Here is a 22,312-nt window from a genome sequence, read left to right as displayed (position 1 = left end):
GGTGGGGCAGCCCCCCAGGCTGGGGAGGAGCCAGGAGGGGGTCGCAGGGAGTAAAGTGCCCCCGCCCGGCCCCCACCCTCCCACCTCTCGCCTGCTCCTTTCACAAACCCCATGCCCCCACCCTCTCTGCCGCCGTCTGTCCTTTCCTTCCCCCCACACCCCACAGCCAGCCTGTCTCCCAGTCCCATAGGTTTTGCCCCCCGCAATTCTCTCTCCCACCCCCCACCCCACTTCCTCCTGTCATTCCTTGCCCACGGCCGACAGGCAGAGCCACGCCGGCAAAACCAAATCTGATGCCGCCCTCTCTGGCGCGCTCACACCCTGCTGAACAAACACTTCAGTACGTCGTGGTCACTCTGACGATAACGGCAGTTCTGCGGGCTGTGCGGGCTGTGCGCACGACAGAAGACCCGGGGACTCGCCGCCCGTCCGCGTCTGCCTTGTTTGATGCGTCTGCCCGCGGCGTGTGCCTGGCCTTGGCGGGAGCAACGGGGAGGGGACGCCCACTCCGTCTTCCCACGGGCAGGCTCCAGGACGTGGTCCTCCTCCCGCCTCCGCTCACCCTCCGCGCCCCTCCTGTCTTGGCTCCCCTGGGTTAGGGCCGTCTTTGGGGTCCGGCTGTGCGCGCTTCTCGCTCCTCCCCGGCCCTTAGAGCGCGCCGTTCCTCTGGGACACGCTTCGCTCCTGTTGCTCGCTCAGCCCTGCTCAGCCTGCGGTCTCCGTCCGCACCTCACTTCCTCAGGAGGCCTCCTGTGCCTGGTCACGGGGCGCGACTGCTCCGCGACGTTTTGTCCCTCCGTGCCCCTCGCAAACACGGGTCCGACCGTTTGTGGCTCTCGGCTGGGTCGGTGTGGCTTCCCTCCCCGCACCGTAGCTTCGCGAGGGCCGGGCCCGCTGGGCCCCCGGTCACCCCCGTGCCACCTCCCCGGAGGCCAGGCACAGTCTGCTCCGCAGAGGTATTCGTGGAAGGGCCTGGGGCCCGACAGACCAGTGCTGGGGTGGGGGGCGCAGATCGGGTCCCGTGCCCGGGGTCACAGACCGCTCAGCTGAGGGCCGTGCAGGAGCGTGCTTCCTGCCAGGCGCAGGCGGGGCATCAGCCACCTGGGCTCTGGGCCCCTGGCACGCGTGGGGCGGGCGCCCAGCCTGGGCTTCGGGCTCCGTCTAGAGTGGGAAGTTGTCCCCGGGAGCCCGTGCGTCTGTGGGACGCGGCTGGAGTTCTGTTCCAGCCGCCGCGGGGGGCTCGCCCTTGGGCTGGCGTTCCCGCGGCTGCCCCAGGGTGGCACCAGAGCCCCGGCCCCGGGCTGCCCCCCACCCTGCGGTACCACTGGTCCCACGCGGCCGTGGAGCGTGTGGAGGAGGCCGGTTGCGTTGAGATGCGCGGTCAGGTGGAATGTGCCCAGATGTCCAACGCTTAGTGTACCGAACTGTGAAGCAGCCGGTTAAGGACTTTTACATGGCTCATCTCCTGACATATTTTAGACGTAGCGGGCTAAGCGAATTAACGTCACGTGTTTCTCTTTACGTTTTAAAATAACGGTTAGTAGGAGGTTTCAGAGGACGTGTGCGGTTCCCATCAGACACTTCTCTGGGACAGCGCGGCTGGCCAGCTCGTGGGCTCCCGGCTGCCCCCACGGGGCCGCGCTCCGGCTGGGCCAGGGGAAGTGGTTTCTGCGCCACAGTCAGCCCCGAGCTCAGCCGCGTGCAGAGCTGCCGTTAGGTGTCGTCTCCTGAAGTTCTCAGAACTCCGTCAGGCAGGCCGAAGTAGCCGCTACAGCTGAGGAAGTTGAGGTCCAGGATGGCGGGACGCTGCTCAGGACCAGGAGCAGGGAGTGTCCGAGCCGGGCTTGGATGTCATCCTGCCACATGCAGAAGCACGAGACACATCCGCGTTGCCCACGCCGCCTCCACCGAAACCTTCAGATCATAATCCCACACGGGACGCTTTCCTCAGCGATGAGTCAGGAGTCTAGTTGGGGAAAAGGACGCGCTTCTTGTTAGGCATTTACCGTATAGCGCGCACTGTGATGGGCGCAGCGAGGACGTGAGAGGTGGCCGGCAAACTCCGATCCACGTGATGGGAAGTGCTGTGTGTTTTCCTCTTTACTCTGCTGGCACCCAGTATCCTTCGGGAATCTTGGGGCTGCTTGTAACAGAAACCTTGGATTTTTTTGGTTCATGTAGTGGCAAAGTCTGGCCTAGCTCTGGGGAGTGTCAGGCACGGCTGGATCCAGGAGCTCTGTCGTTTCCCGTTTCTCCTCTCTGCTCCCTCAGTGTAGGTGTCTGTAAGATACCTACCAGCAGCTCCCGGCTTGCTTCCCTCCCAACCCAAGTGGAAGGACGGCTTCTCCTTCTTACATTTTCCACAACCAAAACCAGAACCTTGGCATTGTACCTCATGGGCATGCCTTGGGTCATGAGCCCATTCATCAGCGTCAGGGGAATCAAATGGATTGATTGGTCCAGGCTGGTCTGTGGGAGGGATTCGAGTCTGAACACAGATGCGGAGATTGGAGAGACTGTTCCCAGGAGGAATCGGGAGGCTTTACCCTAATGGGGAAGGGACACTGGGCAGGTCAGGTGGGCACCCCCAAACGTCGAGTGGCCACCGCGTGTTCCAAGCACCTCATTCCAAACTCTGGGTTAGGGTGGTAAGATCGATTCCTAGCGTCTCCTCGGCGAGTCTCAGGCTCCTCGGTGCCGTCTGTCCCACGTTGCTGCCTCCCCTGCAGGCACGGCAGAGAGGGACACTGTCTGTGAGCCGCCTGCCCCAGCGACCAGCCCTGACTGCAGCACCAGCCCTGAAGCCTGCCAGGCCCCCACCAGGTGACTCCCGGCCCTCTCCCGTCCTGCTGAGCATGGCGTGGGGCTGCCCCGGCCCACGGGGTCCCCAGAGCCCAGCTGGCTGTGGTGTGGGTGGGCTGCAGCCCGGGGTGTCGGGACCTCAGGGCACCTCTCTGTCAAGCCCATAAGCCCCTCGAGGCGCCACCGTGCACCCAGTCTTCCCTGAGCACATATGAGAAGGGCCTAGAAAATAGGCCTTGCTCCCAGGAGCTGACGGTGGGGCTGCCAGAGGCTGTGGGCAGAGGGCTGGGGACCTTTTCTCTGCAGAAATGGTTGTCCTTGGGCACAGACTTCCCTTTGCCCCTCCGGAGAATTGGCGGTGCCATTTCTGGCTTCTTTCCCAGCAGCACCCCCCCGCAGGCCAGGCCTCTCCTGACTTCCTCAGCAAGCTCCAGGGCCAGGACCACGCTTCTTGGAGGGGGTGCTCCCCTCACCCCGGAAGATGATCCCAAAGTGGCGAGGGCCACCACCTCTCCCTCTGCGCAGAAGCCCCGTCCAGACCTAGGTAAGTTCTCCAGGGGAGCGGTGGTTGCTTCCCAGGGCAACAGTGTCTCGGTGGGTGACCTGCGTGTGGCATCTGGGCAGGGGGCTCTGGACTGCGGTCTTTCTTGGTCCGGGGAGGAGAGGGTCTCGAGGTCTCTTGGGGCTGAAGGCTTTGAGGGCCAGAGTAGATAATGGAAGAGGTCATTCGTTCCACGGCCGCCTGCGTGCCGGACGCTGAGGTGCCTGCAAGGGAGCAGGTGTCGGTTTGACGTCCTCCTGAGTCCCTCGACGACGGACGGGCCCCCCCTTCACTCCTGTTTGTTACTGAGTAGCCTTCCGTGGTGGGGGATACCACACATTGTTTAGTACTTTTTGGATATTTGGGTGGTTTCCTCTTTTTTGGCTGTAATGAATAATGAAAAAACAAGTCTTTGTGTTACTGTGTGCTTTCATTTCTCTGGGGTTTGTGTTCTTAGTTGACTTCTTATTAAGACTTCTTAGGATGCTGGGTTTGAGCCCTTCCTCCTGTAGCGGAGTCCAGAAGCCCTCCTTCCACCTGGTGGCTTGCCTTCCTGTTCCCTTTATGGTGTCTTTGCTAAAGAGATGTTTTTTTATTTGTTTTAAAAATTTATTTATCTGAGAGAGAGCATGTGTGCACATGTGTGAGCGAGGGGACTGGGAGAGAATTCTCCATCTGAGCTGACATCAGGGGTCCGGCGCTCAGCTCACTGAGCCACCCAGGTGCCCCTAAAGAGATGCTCTTAATTTTAACGTGGTCACTGGGCCTGGGGGACTCGGTCGGTTAAGCATCTGCCTTCAGCTCAGGTCATGATTTCAGGGTCCTGGGATCCAGTCGTGCACCGGGCTCCTTGCTCAGTGTGGAGTCTGCTTCTCCCTCTCCCTCTGTCCCCCGCCTTCGCGCGTGCACGCTCGTTCTCTCTCAAATAAGTAAATAAAATCTTAAAAAATTTTAATATAGTTACACAGATCCATCTCTCTCTTTGTGGCCGGTGCTTTTTATGGACTGCTTTGTATCTTTTCCTCCACTCAAGTGTCAAAGACATCTGCACTTCTTTTCTAGAATCGTTACCATTTTGCGTTTCACGCTTAGATCCGCTGTCCGCCTTGGCTTTCGTGTGCAGCGTGAAGCAGCGGCCGTGTTGAAAGTGTCCACCTGGATGTCCAGTCGAACCAGCACCTTTTATCAAACTGTCCTTTCCCCACTGTTTTACATGCCATTTTTGTGGTGAGCCAAAGGTGTGTAGGTGCCTGGGTCTGATCCTGGGCTTGATGTTCTGTTGCATTGGTCTTTCATCTAGTCCGTGTGGATGCCATCCTGTCTCCAATCCTGTAGTTTTTCCTTAAGTCACAATGGATGGTTGAACAACTTCTGCACTTTTGTTCTTCAACATGGGACTGACTCTTCCTGGTCATCTGCATTTCTTTCTTTTTTTTTCTTTTTTTTAAAGATTGTATTTATTCATGGGAGACATACACAGAGAGAGGCAGAGACACAGGCAGAGGGAGAAGCAGGCTCCATGCAGGAGCCTGATGTGGGACTCGATCCCGGGACCCTGGGTCACGCCCTGAACAGAAGGCAGACGCTCCACCCCTGAGCCACCTGGGCATCCTGGTTATTTGCATTTCTACATCCACTTTAGAATCAGCTTTTCATATTCCATAAAACATTCTTTTGGGATTTTGATTGGGATTGCATCAAATCTGTAGATCTGTTTAGAGAGAATCCGTATCTTTACAGCATCCAGTATGTGGGAAAGCCCTACGTTTCTTTAGATCTCCTTTATTTTTATGTATTTATTTTTGCTCAGGCCCGCTTGAACTTCTTCTCCCAGTAACATTGTGCTATTTCCTGTGTAGAGAGAGTTATAGCTTTGTGGCAGTGTTTCTGATGATGATGGGAATGGTATTCTTCCTTCGGTGTTTCGTGTTCTAACTCTTCGTTGTTGGTCTTGTTTTGAACCACGTGAACAGCCAGTGTGTGGCCGCCTCACCTGTCAGGGTAGCAGCTTCCTATGGTTCAGCCCAAACATGTAGACGCTCAGTTGATTTTGATGTGATAGCATTACATCCAAGCACCTTGCTAACTTCCCTTGTTAGTCCTAATAACAGATCCGCAGATTCTTTTGGGTTGTCTGTGTACCTAACGACGCCGTCTATCCATGAGAGCCTGACGTCTTCCTCTCCGGGCCCCGCTGCTCTCACTCTTTTCCTTGCCTTCCCGCGTTGCCTGGTCCCCTGGTGCCACCCCAAGCAGACGTTGGGGCCAGTAGGCATCCTCGCCTCACGGCTGATCTCAGAGGGAAATTGCCCCCACCCCGGGTTTTGACATAGCAGTGAGGCCGGGGAGAGGGCATAGTGGCCGCGCCGGCCGCAGAGGGAAGAGACTGAAATCGGGGGCAGTTAGTGCTCTTGTCCTCTGTGGTTTTAGGCACATTCCTTCCCTCTCTGGGCTCAGGACTTTGTCTGAGAGATTGATGCAACATGTGTGGAGTTCGGGAGCCGGCCATGGAGCTGGGGGATGGCGAGTGGCTGTGGAGGTGGGCTGGCGGCCTGGCCTGGAGCTTCTCTGCTTCCTTCCCAGGGCTGACTGCGCAGCAGCTGTGCCCACAGGGGTCCTCCGACTGCGGGAAGCAGTGCGAGCCTGACTACTACCTGGACCGGGACGGCCGCTGCAAGGCCTGTGTGAGCTGCTCTGGAGGTGAGGGCCTGGGGTTCCCGTCCAGGGGCAGCTTCCTGGGAGCAGAGGTTCTTGGCTGAGGATCTGGGGTGGGGAACCCCGAGTTCGTCCTGGGGCTGCACAGCCCTCAGGAGCCTAGCTCGCCTCACTGATGTCTCTGAGCAGTTGGCCTTTACTGAGTCCCACTGTCAACTGCGGGGCTTTGATGGTGGTGACCGCCTCTCAGAGACCTCCATTTGCTCACTCTTGCAAGGAAACCTTCGTTACCATCTACCCGTTCCAAATTGGTCTCACTGTTCTGCATAGCTGTCTTGGGGTGCGTAGGTTACGATTATCCCCATTGTACAGAGGGGAACGGGAGGCCTCACACAGGCCACGAGGCCTGGAGAGCAGCAGGGCTGGAGTTTAAATGTGGAGGTTCTGGGCTTTGGTCGCACTGCACTGTCCCCTAGAGCGTGCTGTAGACAGGCACTTACCGGGTGACTGCCGTGTACGCGGCCAGCTCACCACAGCCTCACAGCACCACCAGCCGCCCCGTGACGTCTGTGAGGGCCACGCAGGGCAGGGGAAGCTGCCAGGCCCCGACGGCCCTGGCTGGTCGCAGTCCCAGCCCGCTCACAGAGGCCACCAGAGAGGGGAACCGGGACTACGTGTCCTCATCCAAGGTTGCTTTCTCCTCCTGGCTGAAGTCGAGGCCAGAGAAAGAACACTGCTCGTTGTCACTGGGGGCCACCGTTCCAGGTACTAAGCCACGTAGCAAGTTGTCTAAAACTTGGTGGCGAGAAACAAGCCATTCACTGTACTGAAGGGTTCCACGGGTCAGAGTCCAGATGCGGTGCTGTGGGGCGGCTGCTCTCTGCTCCACGGGTCTGGGTTTCAGCTGGAAAATGTGAAGACGGAGGTGGGAATCCTCTGAAAGCATTTCCATTCATGGGGCCGGGGCTGATGCCTGCTGCTGCGGGGGCCTCAGTTGCTCTCCGTGTCGGCCTCTGTGTGGCTCACGTGGGGCCTCCCCAAGGCCTGGCGCTGGACCCCAAGGATGGGACGGGGGTGCAGACAAGCCCTGTGCCTTCTCTGAACCTGCCTCTGAAGTCACACGGTGTGACTTGTGCCAGTTTGCGCCTCTTGAGGCAGTCACGAACCCCACCAGAGTCCGTGGAAGGCGAGGAATCAGGCTTCTCGACGGGCAAGTGGCAGAGGTCTGGAAGAGCACACGGGGCTGGAAATGCTGTTCTGGCCATTTTTGGAAAAAATGCAGTCTGTCGTAGCCACCAGGTCAGATAGAGACACAAGAGGTGGCTCTGGGTCCGAGAAGTCCTTCAGCTGAAAGGGCGAAAGTCCTGCGCAGCAGTCGGTAGGCTACGGGGGTGAGAGCAGACTCTGGAGCCCAGGAGCTTCGGTTTGGCTTTACCAGTTTGCAGCTTAGAAACACAAACACGTTTCTTAATGTCTCTGTGCCTCAGTTTCTTCATCTGCAATGGGCATGGTAATAGCATTCTCTCAGAGAGCTGTTGTAGGAATTAAATAGGTTAAACTAGGGCAGCCCCGGTGGCGCAGTAGTTTGGCGCTGCCTGCAGCCCAGGGCATGATCCTGGAGACCCGGGATCGAGTCCCACATCAGGCTCCCTGCATGGAGCCTGCTTCTCCCTCTGCCCGTGTCTCTGCCTCTCTCTCTCTAGCTGTGTCTCTATGAATAAATAAATAAAATATTTTAAAAATAAATAAATAGGTTAAACTAGGTTAATCGGGGCAGAGGGCTAAGAATGGTACCTCATGCACTTGGTGGTATTGCTACCGCCTGGCTTGCTCTCAAGACATTTTTACTAATTTTTATTTATTTATTTAGAGAGAGAGAGTGTGTGTGTGCACGCACGTGGAGTGGGGGAAGGAGGAGGAGAGGGAGAGCATCTCAAGCAGGCTCCCTACTGAGCGCAGAGCCCCCACATGGGGCTTGATCCCACCATGTCCCTGAGATCATGACCTGAGCTGAAACCGAGGGTCAGCTGCTTAACTGACTGATCCATGCGGGTGTCCTCCCCATTCCGTGGTATTAGTACTGCCCTGCGCACACTTGATGATATTACTAGCTATAATCCTGATAATAGCTGTCACTGTCCCACGTCCTCTCTCTCACTGTTGACCTCACTCTTGCCCTCCACACAAATTCCCCAAATCCTCCCCAGGTTCCACACACTCTGGAGGTTTCAGGAAGAGGACCTGTGAGGTCCTTTACCGTTTGAGGTCTCTTAAGTATCCTGCTGAGAGAAGTCTTCCTGAGCAAGTCACATTTGTCTAATCTACTAACGTGGTGACTCTATTTTTCACCTATTTAGAGCACATAAAATATTCCCAAGCACATGTAAGTGCATTACTTCAGTAATGCACTTTTTAAAATAAAATCTCTAATACTTCTTTTATTTAGGGGAAAAAAATCCTTTTTATCATTGGAAATTTCTTTTTTTTTTATAAGATTTTATTCATTTGAGAGAGTGAGCACGAATGGGGTGAGGGGCAGGGGAGAAGCAGACTCCCCACTGAGCAGAGAGCCCGATATGGGACTCGATTCCAGGACCTGAGCCAAAGTCAGACATTTAACGGACTGAGCCACCAGGAGCCCCATTATTGAAAATTTCAAACAAATTCAGAAGTAGAATCAGGAATGGTCATGGACTTCACCCAGTTTTGAAGAATTATCAAGTCATGGTCAGTGTGGCTTCATCTTTACCCATGCCCGCTCACCCTGCCCTCTGGATTATTTTCTTTTAACACGTTTAATGCAGTATGATTGCCGTGCAGTGCAATGCACATGTGAAAAGTGTGCCACGTGGTACATTTTGACGTATGCAGCTGTGAAACCATCACCACAATCAAGGAAAATGATGAATGATCTCCCCAGAAAGTTTGCTTGTGTTCCTTATCATCTCTCCCACCGGTGTGCACACCCTGCCTCCATTCCCAGGCAATCATTCTGCTTTCTGTCACTGTGGAAGTGTTTGCACTTCTTAGCATTTTCTATCAGTATTATCATATAGTATGCTTTTTTTTTTTTTTTGGCTTCTTTCACTCGGCCTGTTCTGAGCATGCCAACTGCTCAACAGAATAGTCACATGTGTGTTTGCTTCTGGGCAAATGCGTCTCTGCCCTCCTGGGGGTTCTCTGGACCCCCTGACCTTGTCATTTCAGATCCTTCCTCATGACCCTTCTCTGTCCCTTAGATGACCTGGTGGAGAAGACTCCTTGCACATGGAACTCCTCTCGCGTCTGTGAATGTCGGCCTGGCATGTTCTGTGCCACCTCAGCCACCAACTCCTGTGCCCGCTGTATCACCCACCCCGTCTGCCCACCAGGGATGGTCACCAAACCCCAGGGTAAGCTTTCTGCACCTCCAACCAAGGGGCTGAAGCCAGTGCTCCTGTAGCTGAACTTCTCTGCACCCCCAACTGGGCAAATGATCTTCAGCCCTAGCTGTTACTATAGGTTAGGTTCGGGCCTTGGTTTTGTTTTAATAGTTAGATCAGGTAAGTGGAATAAAATCTAGATCGGTTGGCGGGGGGGGGGGGGGGTGCCTGGCTGGCTCAGTTTGAAGAGCATGTAATGCTTGATCTTGGGGTTGTGAGTTTAACCCCCACGTTGAGGTTACTAAAAAATACAAATAAACTTAAAAGAAATCTAGGTTTGGCATTTTGGTAAGAGATTCTGATAATTTTTTTAAAAATTCTTCCTTCTGAAATTATTGGCCTAGTAAAATCTTGACTTGTTTGAAAGGCCATTTCGTTGACTCAAGATAGAGCAATATGAAATTTTTGAAGATGGCTCCAACTCAAGGCGGTAGACATTTGAGATGCCTGGCTGACTCAGTAGAGCCTGTGACTCATGATCTCAGGGTTGGGAGTTTGAACCCCATTTGGGCATAGAACTTACTTTAAAAAAGGCAACAAGAGAAAACAAAATAAGGTGGTAGACACATGCCAGAGTGCAGAAAAATACAAACTCTTGATGGTGGGGGAGTGGGGGGAGAGGCTAATCAGCACACAAGAGATTTCAACAAATTTCTAGAAGGTGGAGCACAGATGGAAGGGTGGTGACAAATGAAATCAGAAGGAAGCTGCCCCTGGAATTTGCTCCACGAATGCTGCAGGAAAAGTAAGCGGTAACTTGCTCTTAAGACCCCACAGAAGCTCTGAGCTCAGGGCAGGCAGTGAACTGAAGGATGGGAGCGAAGCGGAGAACTGAAAAGTGCAGTGCGCTGCAGCTTCATCTTGAAAATAAGAACTGAATACTCGGGACAATGGTATTCCACAGACACCGACCAGTGTGAACAGATGGTGCCTGGGTTTTCATCCTCTGGTGAAAATCATCAACTCCTTGGCTGCAGACGCTGAAGGAGTATCTGGAGAAACATAGGGCTGCTGGTGCGGTGCTGCCACCGTGGTGTAAAGGCCTCTTGGGTTGTGTATTTGGGGGGTACAGCCTGTTGATAGGCTACCCCTGCTAAGTCCCCCTGAAGTGCCAGCCCACGCTCCCCACCACGGGCCCAGAGTCTCCCAGGTGGACCTCCTCCTCGGGGAAGAGACCCGCTGTGGAAAGGACATGCTACCACCACAGCGGAAGAGACCCCACCAGCTACTGGAATATTCCCACTCCTTTCTAAGTAAGTATGAGTGAGCAGTAAAGTTCTTCAGACTGACAAGGAAAACCAGCAGCGTGAAAAAGAATAGCAAGACACATTAACAGGAAAACTATGAATGAAGCAATAGAAATTGCATTAGAAATAGGAATAGAAGTCTAAAAATTTAAATTAGCTTCCACAGAAAAATTCAAGAACTTGCTGCATCCGTGGCAGAGAGAACAGAATGCTGTGAAAAAGAGACCGTAAGAGAAGAGGACAGAAAAAGGCTTTTAGAAAGTGTGCTTGGTACCAGGTACTGCCTCTCAGCTCTCACTTCACCGTCAGCCACCGGCTGCGCAGTAAAGGACCGGACTCTCCACGGTTTCCCCTAGTGAACATGACGCTAAGCTTTGCCGGTGCCAGGGCACTGGGGAGCCACTGCAGGAAGGAGGCTTCTTGTGGCTGCATTTGCTTTTTCTTGCTCTTACTGTGCACTCTGTCAGCAGGACACATGCGTGGGGCCATCTGGTCGTGCCCTGCCCCAGAGTAGACGGTCCCTGGGCAGCCTCACAGCCCCAGCCTGGATCTGGTGATCACCTTGGTGTGACCCTCCCAGTAGGGACACTGGTGTGCTCCAGGCCTTGTGTCAGCAGAAGTGCCATAATTCCCTCCACGCACCCTGTACCCCAAGCCTTGGGTCTTCTACATTCTCATTTCTCATGGTCCTCTTGACCTGGTCATTGTGGCTTCCAGGCCTTGTACCCACAGCAGTGCCCCAACTTTCCTTGTATACTTGACCTGAAAAATATGAGACTTCAGATCGAAAGGACCTACTAAAAGCAGAGCAGGATGAATGAAGGTGACCCACACCATAATAGATGTGTTTATTCTCTAGTTGACAGACATTTGGGTTATTTCCAGTTTGGAGCTATTATGAATAAAGCAATCACAAAAATTCTTGTACAACTCTGTGTAAAACGTATCTTTTTGTCTGTCATGAGTAAATACCCAGGAGATGGTCACGGTGCTGGCCGCACAGAACGTCTTTGAGGGCCAGTTCAAAGCCTGCCACTACCTATGATCTGACCTTACCACCTAGTTTTACAGATGGAGAGAATCATTCAGGCAGAGCTAGAGCTGGGCCACGAGGATCCTGAGTTCCAGCCTGGAGTACTCTCTACCAGACCACATCAGCAACTCCTTAGTTGTGAACCTAGAATTTTCTATTTGATTAAGATACAATTATGTTTGAAAGCAGAAAAAAGCCCAAAACATTTTCAGACGTAAAAGGGCAGAAAGATTTTCCCTCATGTGTCTTCTCTCAGAAAGTTACTTGAAGATGTTATCTGGCTAAATGAGGGGCTAAAAACAAAAAAGCCCTGAATCTGGAAAACAGGGACTCTATCCCAGGAGAGCAGAGAAGTCCCAGAATGACAGCTGTATTGCAGACCAATTGAGCCAGGTAAGAACAGATGAATGGAGGAGGGCTCCAGTCAGTTGTCTCGTCTGCAGGAACGAATGAAAGAATTGCAGTGAACTTCATGAGTAGTACGTTTGAGAAACTTGATGATATGAAGGCACATCGTTTTTTTATCAGCAAGAAAAAGAAACACAATTGGAAACTCTAGGGAAAATAAAAAGCTGACAAGAAATTAACACTGCAAATACGAAGATAAAAATTTCATCAGATTTTAAGCACTTCCTGGATGCACAAAAAAGAGAACCCATTTTGACCTTGATGCTAAGACCATTGTCATTCCCATGGCCCAAGGATTAGGTGTTTGGATTTAAAGAGAAGTATTTCAGTCTGGTAAATAATACCCTTTTTAGTTCTAAGTTGGGATTAAGAGTGGGTAGTTTCTTTTTCTTTTTTTCTTTTTCTTTTTTTTTTCCTCTTTCAGTGGCCCTTACCAGAGAACACAGGCAGACTAAGTAGGGGCTAGACAATACCTTCTGTTCACCTCCAGACTTAAAGGAGGAGGGAAAGGGGAGGGTCACTAAACCAGGGAAGGAAGGAAGGCTAAGGGGAGGTATGATACATGCAGAGGTCCAGAGGCACCCAGGGGGAGCACTGGGGCCACCTTCTCCACTTAGAGAGAAGGACAGTCCTATTTTTTTTTTTTTTTTTAAGATTTTGTTTATTGGGGCACCGGGGTGGCTTTCTGCTTTCCGCTCAGGTCATGATCTTGGGGCCCTGAAATCTCGGCGTCCTGGATGGAGTCCTGTATCAGCCTACTGCTCCCTCTGCCTTTCCCCCGTTTATGCTCGTGCTCTCTCTCTCTCTCTGTCTCTCTCAAATAAACAGGGATAGCAAGGGGGCACAAGTCGGGGTGGGGAGGAGGGGCAAAGGGAAGGGACAAGTAAACTCCCTGCTGAGCAGGAAGCCCAACTCGGGGCTTGGTCCCAGGAACCGAGGACTCCAGGACTCCAGGATCATGACCTGAGCCAAAGGCAGGTGCTTAACCAGCTGATCCGCCAGGCGCCCCTGCAGTTCTGTTGCTGGCTTGCAGCAGGTGTTCCTGTGGGAGCTGAGACACAGGCTGCCTTAGAGGCCAGAGGGCTCTCTCCTCATGGTGCTACCCGGGGGTAGTAGCCGCAGGTGGTGTGTTGGAACTTGAGAACACCTCCAGCCCCCTCCAAGTCAACTCTTAGTGACAACAATGACATCTTAAATGTAATTCAAATACTGATTTGCAAATAAATAGAAATTATTGTGACAAATCATATCATCTTCCTCGTAGCCTAAAGCCTGTGGGCTTCAATAAGTGAGGTTATAGTCTGGTGACCATGAGGAAAGACAGCATCTATTCGGAGACCCTCCCCGAAAGAGGAGAGTTCCTCAGGACCCTACTAATCCAAGAAGGAAATTAACCCTTGCTTCGCTTTCTCTTCAGAGTGTTTAAGGAAAAGTCTGAGAAGCATCACGAGAGCTTTTTAGAAGGGAAATGAGTGTGGCTGAGATATTTGCTTTGTGCCACAGCCGAGGAGGGGTGCTGCCACCAGGGACACGGTGGAGAGGGACGTGGTTGCCTGTGACCTACTTCAGACGGGGCCGGTTTTCGTGACCCTAGGGAGGGAGTTAATTATAAACTTGCAGGAGTGTGCTCGGCCCGGGGAGGAGGTGGCGTGGTCCGGTGGAGTGTGCGCAGGAGCCCTGCCTTCTGGCTCCAGCTCTGGCTCTGTGGTTCTCTCTCCCATCTGTAGAAACAGGGAGCTGGGTCAGATCAGAGGAGACCGTCTCTGAATGGATCTCAAAGACATTCCCTCTGGTCAGCACAGTGACTCAGCCTTTCCCCTCCGAAGTACGCAAGGGCGATGAAGTTACACGTCCTCACAGGTCTGCGGGAACATTCAAGGCGCTGTCGTTAGCCGTGTAGTAGCTTCAGACTGCAAACGACCCAGACGTCCAGCCGCTGGTGAGCGGATAATAAACGGTGGAACCTCTCTCCACTGGAGGACTGCTCCGCGCACATAAGTGGACTTCAGAAATACTGTGCTGAGAGAAGGAAGCCGAGAGAAAGCAGTCAGACCCCGGAAAGTACAGACTGCCTGATTCCATCCATGAGATCCTAAAACAGGCAAACTAATCTGTAATGATACAAAGCAGACCAGTGGTTGCCTGAATGTGGGAGGAGGATTTATGGCAGAAGGACCCTAGGGAGCCTTCTGGGATGGCGAGAATGTTCTAGACCTTGAATGGAAGTAGAGCTACTTGGAAGGATACATTCTCCAGAACCCATCAGACTGTACAACAGAGGGGACATTTTCTTCCATATAAACTATGCCTTAATAAAGTTGATTTCAAAAGAAAGGAATTTTGTTAAAAATCAAGGCTGTGTTTAACTCTCAGGAGATAGTATTTAAGTCCATTTATTTACGTGTACTTATCAGGTTTCCCTTTGAGATAAAATCAGAAGGTCTAGAGCCACCAAGCCACCTTCCTGTAGGATCACAGTTGGCTGGAGATGAGGCGCAGCTTTTCCACTTTGGTCTTTTGAGCCACACACCTGCGTGTCTCCGCCAGCTCTCGCCGCAGGGATAGTGGGTGACAAGCCGCGTGGACGTTTCAGGGTTCAGCTCTCCCCCGGGGCTCCGCTGGGGGCCTTGCTGTCTTGCCTGGGTTCGCGGGGTTGGTTTCGGCTTGCTTTGAGTGCTTCTCCTATATCTGGGACCGCTGGGGCGGCCAGCTGCCCGGAGCGCCCTCCCCTCCCCGGACCTTACGAGTCGCGGGGCTTCGGTGAGGCGGGAACACAGACGCCTTCCCCAGCTGAGGAGGTGGACCGTGACGTGATCCACCACGCTGACCCGTCCCTTTGCTAATTAAATCCTTGCTTTGGGGAGGAAGGCCTAATTTTTAAGAACAACTTTATTGCAGTACGTTTGACAGACCACAGAATGTACCAGTTTTACGTGTGTAATTCAGTGATTGTAAAGACATTTACGGAGTTGTAAACCCGTCCCCACGATCTGAGAAGCCTCACGCCTTTAGTGGTCAGTCCCTGTGTCAGTCCCCACTGGCGTCCCCACCAGACAAGCACCGATCCTACTCTCTGTCCCTCCAGATTAACCTTTTCTGGACAGTTCCAGAACACGTGTCCGTGTCAGGTTTCTTTCACTGTGCATCGTACTTTTGAGGCTCATGCACACCGTAGCATTATTGCCACGTGATATTCTGGTACAGGTATTGTCTGTCCATTTATCAGTTGAGGGAAAGGATTTGGGTGTTTCCCCTTTTTTGGCTGCTGTGAAGAACACTGCTGTGGACAGTCGTGTACATGTTTTAACACGGCTGCTCACCAGCCTCTCCCAGGCCCTCGGTCTCCTCCCTCCCCAACCTATGGGGCACCCCGCCTTCTGTTTCCTCTGCGTAGATAGCCCCCCCAGACACCCCGGCGACAACCCCCTCAGGGAAGCCTGCCCAGTCGGACGAGGTGGGTCCCCCTGTTACACGGAGCCCACGTGCCTTCGTGTGACACCTGTGTCTCGTCTGTGGGCCCTCCCACGCCTGTGAGCCTCTGACGTAGGTAGAGATCCTGTCTCTTTGAGTTAGTGCCACGACCCAGCTCCCGGCACAGTCCCCGGGACATAGTAGGTGCTCGTTAGAGAGTTGTTGCATGGACAGAAGAAAGGGAGGGAAAGGAGGAAAGAGGCTCAGGACACCAGCCTGGGTCTCCTGGGCTGCAGCGTCCTCCTGGCCTCACCCTGCTGTCTCCTGGAAGTTACCTGTCCTTTTTTTTTTTTTTTTTTTAAGATTTTATTTTGAGAGAGAGAAAGAGAGAGAGAAGGGAGAGGACAGAGAGAGGGAGAAGCAAACGCCCCACTGAGCAGGGAGCCTGATACGGCTCCATCCCAGGACCCTGGGGTCATGACATGAGCCAAGGGCAGACGCTTACCCGACTGAGCACCAGGCGCCCCTGGAAGTTACCAGTCCTGCTGGGCAGGGCTCCTTGACACCAACTCTAAGCCCTGTCCCTGCAGGTACGGCTGAGAGGGCTGCCCCCCGTGAGCTGCCTCCCCCCGAGGCCCACCCTGCGTGCAGCATCAACCCAGACGACAGCACGGCGCCCACCAGGTGACTCCCTGGCTCTTTTGGGGGCCGCCAGGCTGGAGGTGGAGGTGGAGGTGGAGGTGGGCCTGGGCTGGATCTGTGTGCCGAGGTGACGGGTCACTCTGGAGACTGTGTGCCCGCCCTGTGCTGGCGCCCCCGGGGGTGATTCCTGAGCACACGCTTCCCACTGGGGCTCAACCGCCCGTCTCCGCCTTCTCTCCTGACAGCACCACTGCCTCTCTGGTCCCCACGGCAGACCCCCAGCCCAGTAAGGAGCGTGGGGGGCCCATCACCCGCGCCTGGGGAGACCCCTCCATATCAACAAGCACTCCCATCTCGTTCTCCTCCACCGGGAAGCCCGTTCTGGTTTCAGGTAACGACGGCCTCCCGGAAAGAGGGTCTGGCTCCTAGAGGGCCCAAGGGGGGAGGCTTCTCTCTGGGCAGGGGGACCCCAAGGCTCATCCCAGGTTTCGGGCCTGTTGGGCGGGTGCCCTGCCTCGGTTAGGGGCCGGGATTGGATTCACAGCCTCATCCCCAAGGCTCATAACCACCCCTCAGAAAGTACCCGGTGAGCGAAGACGTGACCTTGACTATTGCTTAATCCCTTTGAGCCTCCTTAGTCGCCTGTGAAACCGTCCCGCCACGTGGCCCGCAGGGCAGGAAGCAGTGTGGTACTGTCGCTGGCACGGCCCTGGCTCCTCGACCCGCCAAGGGCCCCCCCCCCTTCGGGGCTTGCAGTCCTACCATCAAACAGCAGGTGGCAGCCGCCCTCCGGCCAGCGGTCCGCAGAGAGCAGCCCCGCGTGGCCCCAGCTCCCTGAAGAGCCAGGGCGGCCCCCAGCTTCCCGGGGCCTGCTGCACAGCGAGGTTTGAGAAGCCCACACGTGGCACGTACTGCTTTTTAACATCTAAACGTGGACCTAACAGTAACTCGATACACGATCTTCATAAGGGACAAAAGGAAAAAAGGAACAAGTACTCACTTAAGTTGTAAAAAACAAAACAAAACAAAACAAAGCAAAAAAATCCAGAGAGTGGTTAAGTGCGTGGGAGCTGGAGCTGCCCCCCCCCCCCCCGGGCCGGGCTCGGACCAAGCGTGGTTTTTGTGGTTTACCCCTCGCCAGTTAAGTGAGTTTCTTTTTGCAAGCCTCAGTTTCCCTCGTTTGTGAAAGGAGATGGTGATGGTGCCCCCGGGGTGTTGGGGGAACAGGTGCTGAGGTGCGTATGTGCAGAGGGGACGCCGTGCCTGCCCTCACGGAGCTTCCCCCCCCCCCCGAGGGGAGCTGGGAGCCACACAGGAGCCCACGCTCAGCCTCTGCACTGCTCTGCCCGCCCCACCCTGACCCCGCTGCCCGGGGCCACGCCTGGCCTGTGCCCTCCTCCATGGCCCCCAGACAGCGGGCTCTCCGACCGCTCGTGCTTCGTCCTGGCCCCTCGACTTCTCAGTTTCGCACTGTCTAGAAATGGTTTGCCCTTCTGCCAATTACTTAGCCTCCCTGACGAGCTCCCTAGAGCCAGGTGGGTAAGGGCCGCACAGGGAAGTGGACACCTGGGGAAGGACGGGGTCCTGCCAGCCACTGTGCCGTCTGTGCCCCGGGAGAAGGAGAGCATGGTCTGGGGTGAGGACTGTCCTGCGCGCTTGCGGCAGGGCCCCCGGTGCTGCCGTGACGTCTGCTTCAGAGCCCACCTGTGTCAGGGCAGCTGGTGCAGCGCCGCCTGTGTTCCAGGGCCCGTGCTCTTCTGGACGGTCGTGATCCTGGTGGTGGTCTTGGGCTCCGTCTCCTTCGTCCTGTGCCACCGGAGGGCCTGCAGGAAGTGGATTCAGCAGAGTGAGTGGATGTGGCCTGGGGCCCGGGGCAGGGCGGGGGCCGTGCACTAGCCCGGAGGGTCTCTGCCCTGGGTGCCTCCAGCCGACTGCGCTGTCATTTCAGAGCTGCACCAGTGCTACCCTGTCCAGACCTTCCGGCCCAAGCCGGAGCCTGCGGGTAAGTGTCCAGATGTCCACAGGGCTCCTTGGGCCGCGTGGAGACAGCAGCTCTGGGCCCTGGTCTGGGGCGCCCTGTCTCCACAGCCTTGCCCGGCAATGAGATGCGGGTGGGAGCGTCCTCCGGGTGTTTGGGTGGCGGGCTGGCACGAAGGCTTAACATCCGTCTTGTCTTTCATCCTTTCCTCCACGGCGCTGCCCCCCAGGCATTCCTGAGCACCTCCACTTCCTTCCTCCCCATCGCTCTGCGCCCCCTCCCCTGCTGGCCGCGGAGGGGCATAGGGGTCTGTAGGGCAGCTGGTAGGGCTGGAATCTTGGTCCTACTCCTTAGGGCCCACATGGCCTCAGTGAGGTTCTTCATTCCTCTAGCCTCCTCACCTGTGGGAGGGGGCAGTGGGACCTAGTTCAGGGGGAGGGGGTGGGTGTGGGCCTAGTTGTGGGAGGCCCGTCCAGTGCCCTGCAGAGCACAGGCGGCCTGTTTCCTCAGCAGGAATCTCCGGGCCTTCTGATTTCTAGGCTGTTCTGAAGCCCTCCCTGGCCCTCGCTCTCTGATCCCAGGCCAACTAGTAGTGCAGGCCACCTGTCAGAGCCCCTGCCCTGTTTCTAGCCGTCACCTGGAGTGTGTGTGGGGTCCCAGCCATCTGTGCCAAGTGCCTTTTCTCTCCCGTGCAGCCCTTTCTAGGCAGGGCAAGGTCTTCATCAGCTCTCTACAAGCACTGATTGAGCACCTACTGTGTGCCGGGCCCTGATCACAGGGGAAGGAGTGAGCAATTGCCTGGGCTTCCCTTTCTGGTTTCAAGGCTGGCTCCCCCAGTGGGTGAGCCCGCAGCCTCCCAGGGAGGTGGGTGATGATCCCTGTTCCATCAGGAAGACTCAAGGCTCAGAAATGTGGGTAACTGGCCAGGGCCACACAGCCGGTGAGACCCAGACTTTGCAGACTGCGTTCTCGGAGGGCTCAGACCTGTCACGTCTGCCTCCTCCCCTCCAGCTTTGGCCACTCCCAGTATCCACCCACGAACCCGGTGGTCAGCCTCAGGCTGGTCAGGGCCCTCTCGCCCCCCACCCCCGTCTCCCCAGGGCCCCGGGAGACCCTCACTGCGGCCCGCCTGTTGACTTGGGGCACAGACCTTATCCACTGAGGCCTGTTTTGAATTTGATGAGTTTCACAGCAGGTGCTCGTGCGCCCTTAGCAAGGGGGGTTTTTGTGTTTTGATAGTTTCAAGCCTTTTTCCATGAGCTGTCAGCCTTAATGTCTCATTGAAACCTGTGTTTGCTTTCTTGACATTTTTCTAGTATTAGAATTTCCATTGCTGTCAGTTTATTTTTTTCTTCAAACCTTCGTGATGGCAGTTTTGCCACAGAGAAAGAGAGAGAAAAACAGCACCTTCTCTGAAGAAGCCAGACCTACAAGAAACCAAGCCCTGAGACTCAGTGGCGACCATCCTGTTTGGGGCTGTTTCTGGCCCTCGGGCTTCCGGCGGGTCCTTGGCGGGGGGGGGGCCTGGGTCCCCGGCCTGAGATGGAGGGAGGGCGAGGCCGGGATAAGCACGCAGGGCTCAGGCTGAGAATTCCCTCCGGAGCAGTGGGTGCTGAGGGGGCGAAGGGGATTTCATTCCATGCTTGCTCACTCAGGAATTCCCGTCATTGTGTCGTTGTCCAGGTGGCCCTGTGCTGGGTACAGAGACGGGCTCGAGCTCTCCCTAGCTTCCAGACTCAGGGCCAGCAGGATGGGCCTGCGTGCCGCCCTCCCCCCCCCCCCCCCCCCCCCCCCCCCCGGAGCTCCTGTGCTTACCAGCCGTCCCTTGAATTGATTTGACTTCACGCCATGTGTCCTCCGTGGCACGTGTTTGCAAAGCACATACATGTGCACAGTGGACCTGTGAGGCACCTTTTTTTTTATTTTTTTTTGGTGCAAAAAGGTGATTTTATTAAAGCACGAGGATGGGACCCGTGGGCAGAAAGAGCTGCCGCCACATCTGCTGGTTTTGGTCCCATTTCACAGATGAGGAGCCAGGGCATGGGAAGGTGGAGGGATTTGTTGAAGGCCACTTGGTTCATAGGCAGCACGAGCAGGATTCTGTTGTTCTCGGGGGTGCGAAAGGGCCTCTTGCCTCAACACCATTGACGCGTGGGACCAGATCATCCTTGGCTGTAGGGGGAGGTTGGGCAGGGTCCTTGGTCTGTAGACCCCCCCTCCCGGCTGGGACGATGCTGCTGAGTGTCAACCTGGGGGTGGGAATCGTGCCTGGTTGAGAAACACTGACTAATGTTCTTGTTTCACGGACGCTAGAGTCATTCTCTGCTACTTCGGGCAGGTTTAAGTTGGAAAAAAGCTTTGTGTTGTCCTGAAACAGTTTCAAGCCGGTGGAAGAGTCACAGGACAATACAGAGAACTTGCTTTTCTGAACTCTGAGATAAGGTAGTGACGTGATGCCGTATCATCTCCAGGTACCTTGGCCTGTGTTCACACAAACGAGGGCGTACTTTTACGCAACGTAGTGACACGGTCAAAGAGACGTCACCCTGATGCGCTGCTGCCAACTGACTCTCAGACCCCATTCCGTTCCTTCACTTGTCCCAACCATATCCTTTAGAGCAGAAGAAGCCGGCTCAGGATTGTGTGTCGCATCGGGCTGTCGGGTCTCTCGGGTCCCTCCAGCTAGTTCCATTCCTGTCTTTTCCGTCACGTTTGCAACCTGGCCACTTTTGAGGATTCTACCCCTGAGTTGGCAGATGTCCCTCGCCTTGGGTTTGCCTCGTGCGTCCTCACGATCAGAGATGGGGTCAGGTCGTGCGTCTTTGGAGGCGGGAGGATCCCGGGAGGGCCGCTGAGCTCCCGTGGTGGCGGCCCCCCTGCTAGGTGCCCGCCAGTCCCTTTGTGGGCATGGCCGGCTCTGAGCACCTGACGTGAGCAGCGCCTGCCAGCTGCCCCAGCACGAGACTGATCTTTTCTCCTTGGCAAACAGTGAGCTCTTTCGGGGATTTACTTCGAGGATCTGTGAATAAGCTCCTCATCACTCTCTCCTCCTCCTCCTGTCCTTCTGTCTGCGTGGACTCGGGGCTTTCTCTTTTATTCTCTTGCCATCATTATTTAACTTGATGTTCACGTTAGGCTGGCAGGGGCCCTTGAAGCTGCCCCCAGTGTTGTCCTGTCCCATCCTTCCTGTTCTGAGCACTTCCTAAGGTGACCCCCGACTTACCTGGTACTTTGCTGCCTCACCCTGGAATCAGCTGCGTCTCCAGGGAGCCCCGATCAGAACCTAGGGGTGCCGGTTGCCAAAGCCTGGCCGAACCTCTGTGCCAGGCTCCTTCCTCGGGTCTGTTCTTCCCACAGCAGCCGGGCCTCCAGGCCAGATGGAGGCTGCGACTGAAGGGGCGGGGGGGGACTGGGATGGACGGGACCTCTAGCGTGGGACCTCTAGCGTAGGTGTCACAGCTCAGGTGCCTGGCTGCAGCGGCCCTAACAGCAGCCTCGGAGATCCCGTGCACTTGTCCCAGGGAGGCCACCGACACCTGGTGTGTCCTGGACTCACGTCCTCGTGTCCCAGATACATTTACAAGAAGATCATAGTTATTCCCCAAAGCAAGGAAACCAATAAACGAAGCCAGTGGACTGAAGCCACATTTTTAGGGCAAGTGCACTTAGGAAGTCTGACCTCTGTCCTTGGCCCATTTTGTTCTGGGTCTTTATCAAAGTCCACACGTGGGTTGTAACGCAGCGGTAGGCAGACGCTGGTGCCTTTGGATTTTGACATTTCATGCTTGTTTCCAAGAGTTGGTATCAAATGCTGAGTTTTCTTTTTGGGGTGATAGAGCGTCGTGCCACGTCAACATCCGGGGCCCACGACGTGCCAGGCAGCCTCCTGCACACTGTCCCTTTTTCACATTTAAGTTTTTAAAGTCTTTTATTTATTTATTTTTTTATTTATGATAGTCACAGAGAGAGAGAGAGAGAGGCAGAGACATAGGCAGAGGGAGAAGCAGGCTCCATGCACCAGGAGCCTGATGTGGGATTCGATCCCAGGTCTCCAGGATCACGCCCTGGGCCAAAGGCAGGCGCCAAACCGCTGCGCCACCCAGGGATCCCCTAAGTTTTTAAAGTCTTAAACAGACTTCAAGTTTTAGAACAGTTTTAGGTTTGTAGAATATT

General features: G+C 55.0%; 1 protein-coding gene and 1 long non-coding RNA gene across 7 annotated transcripts in view; one reads left to right on the top strand and one right to left on the bottom strand.

Annotated features, from left to right (window-relative positions):
- The window catches only part of TNFRSF8 (TNF receptor superfamily member 8), a 40,444-nt gene that overhangs the window by 7,555 nt on the left and 10,577 nt on the right, over window positions 1–22,312 (top strand). For 2 of the 5 annotated variants that reach the window (XM_038531985.1, XM_038531983.1), the window contains exons 3-10: window positions 2,730–2,823; window positions 3,186–3,346; window positions 5,927–6,043; window positions 9,238–9,390; window positions 16,110–16,203; window positions 16,407–16,552; window positions 17,906–18,007; window positions 18,089–18,163. In XM_038531985.1, the coding sequence (XP_038387913.1) occupies window positions 2,730–2,823; window positions 3,186–3,346; window positions 5,927–6,043; window positions 9,238–9,390; window positions 16,110–16,203; window positions 16,407–16,552; window positions 17,906–18,007; window positions 18,089–18,163 (942 nt within the window). The remainder of the gene's footprint in view (window positions 1–2,729; window positions 2,824–3,185; window positions 3,347–5,926; window positions 6,044–9,237; window positions 9,391–16,109; window positions 16,204–16,406; window positions 16,553–17,905; window positions 18,008–18,088; window positions 18,164–22,312) is intronic. The other 3 variants (XM_038531987.1, XM_038531986.1, XM_038531984.1) reach the window with 2 other exon arrangements.
- LOC119870506 lies at window positions 13,293–21,803 on the bottom strand. Of its 2 annotated transcripts, none has more exons than XR_005356191.1 (2): window positions 21,363–21,803; window positions 13,293–14,127 (listed from the first exon to the last, which is right to left on the bottom strand). It is a non-coding gene; the product is annotated as an uncharacterized LOC119870506 (long non-coding RNA). The 2 variants fall into 2 exon arrangements; XR_005356190.1 differs by lacking the exon at window positions 21,363–21,803 and adding an exon at window positions 16,745–17,113.

The sequence above is a fragment of the Canis lupus genome, chromosome 2 (genome assembly GCF_011100685.1).
Source record: "Canis lupus familiaris isolate Mischka breed German Shepherd chromosome 2, alternate assembly UU_Cfam_GSD_1.0, whole genome shotgun sequence".
Classification (NCBI taxonomy): domain Eukaryota; kingdom Metazoa; phylum Chordata; class Mammalia; order Carnivora; family Canidae; genus Canis; species Canis lupus.
This window is presented reverse-complemented; position numbering and strand designations above follow the sequence as displayed.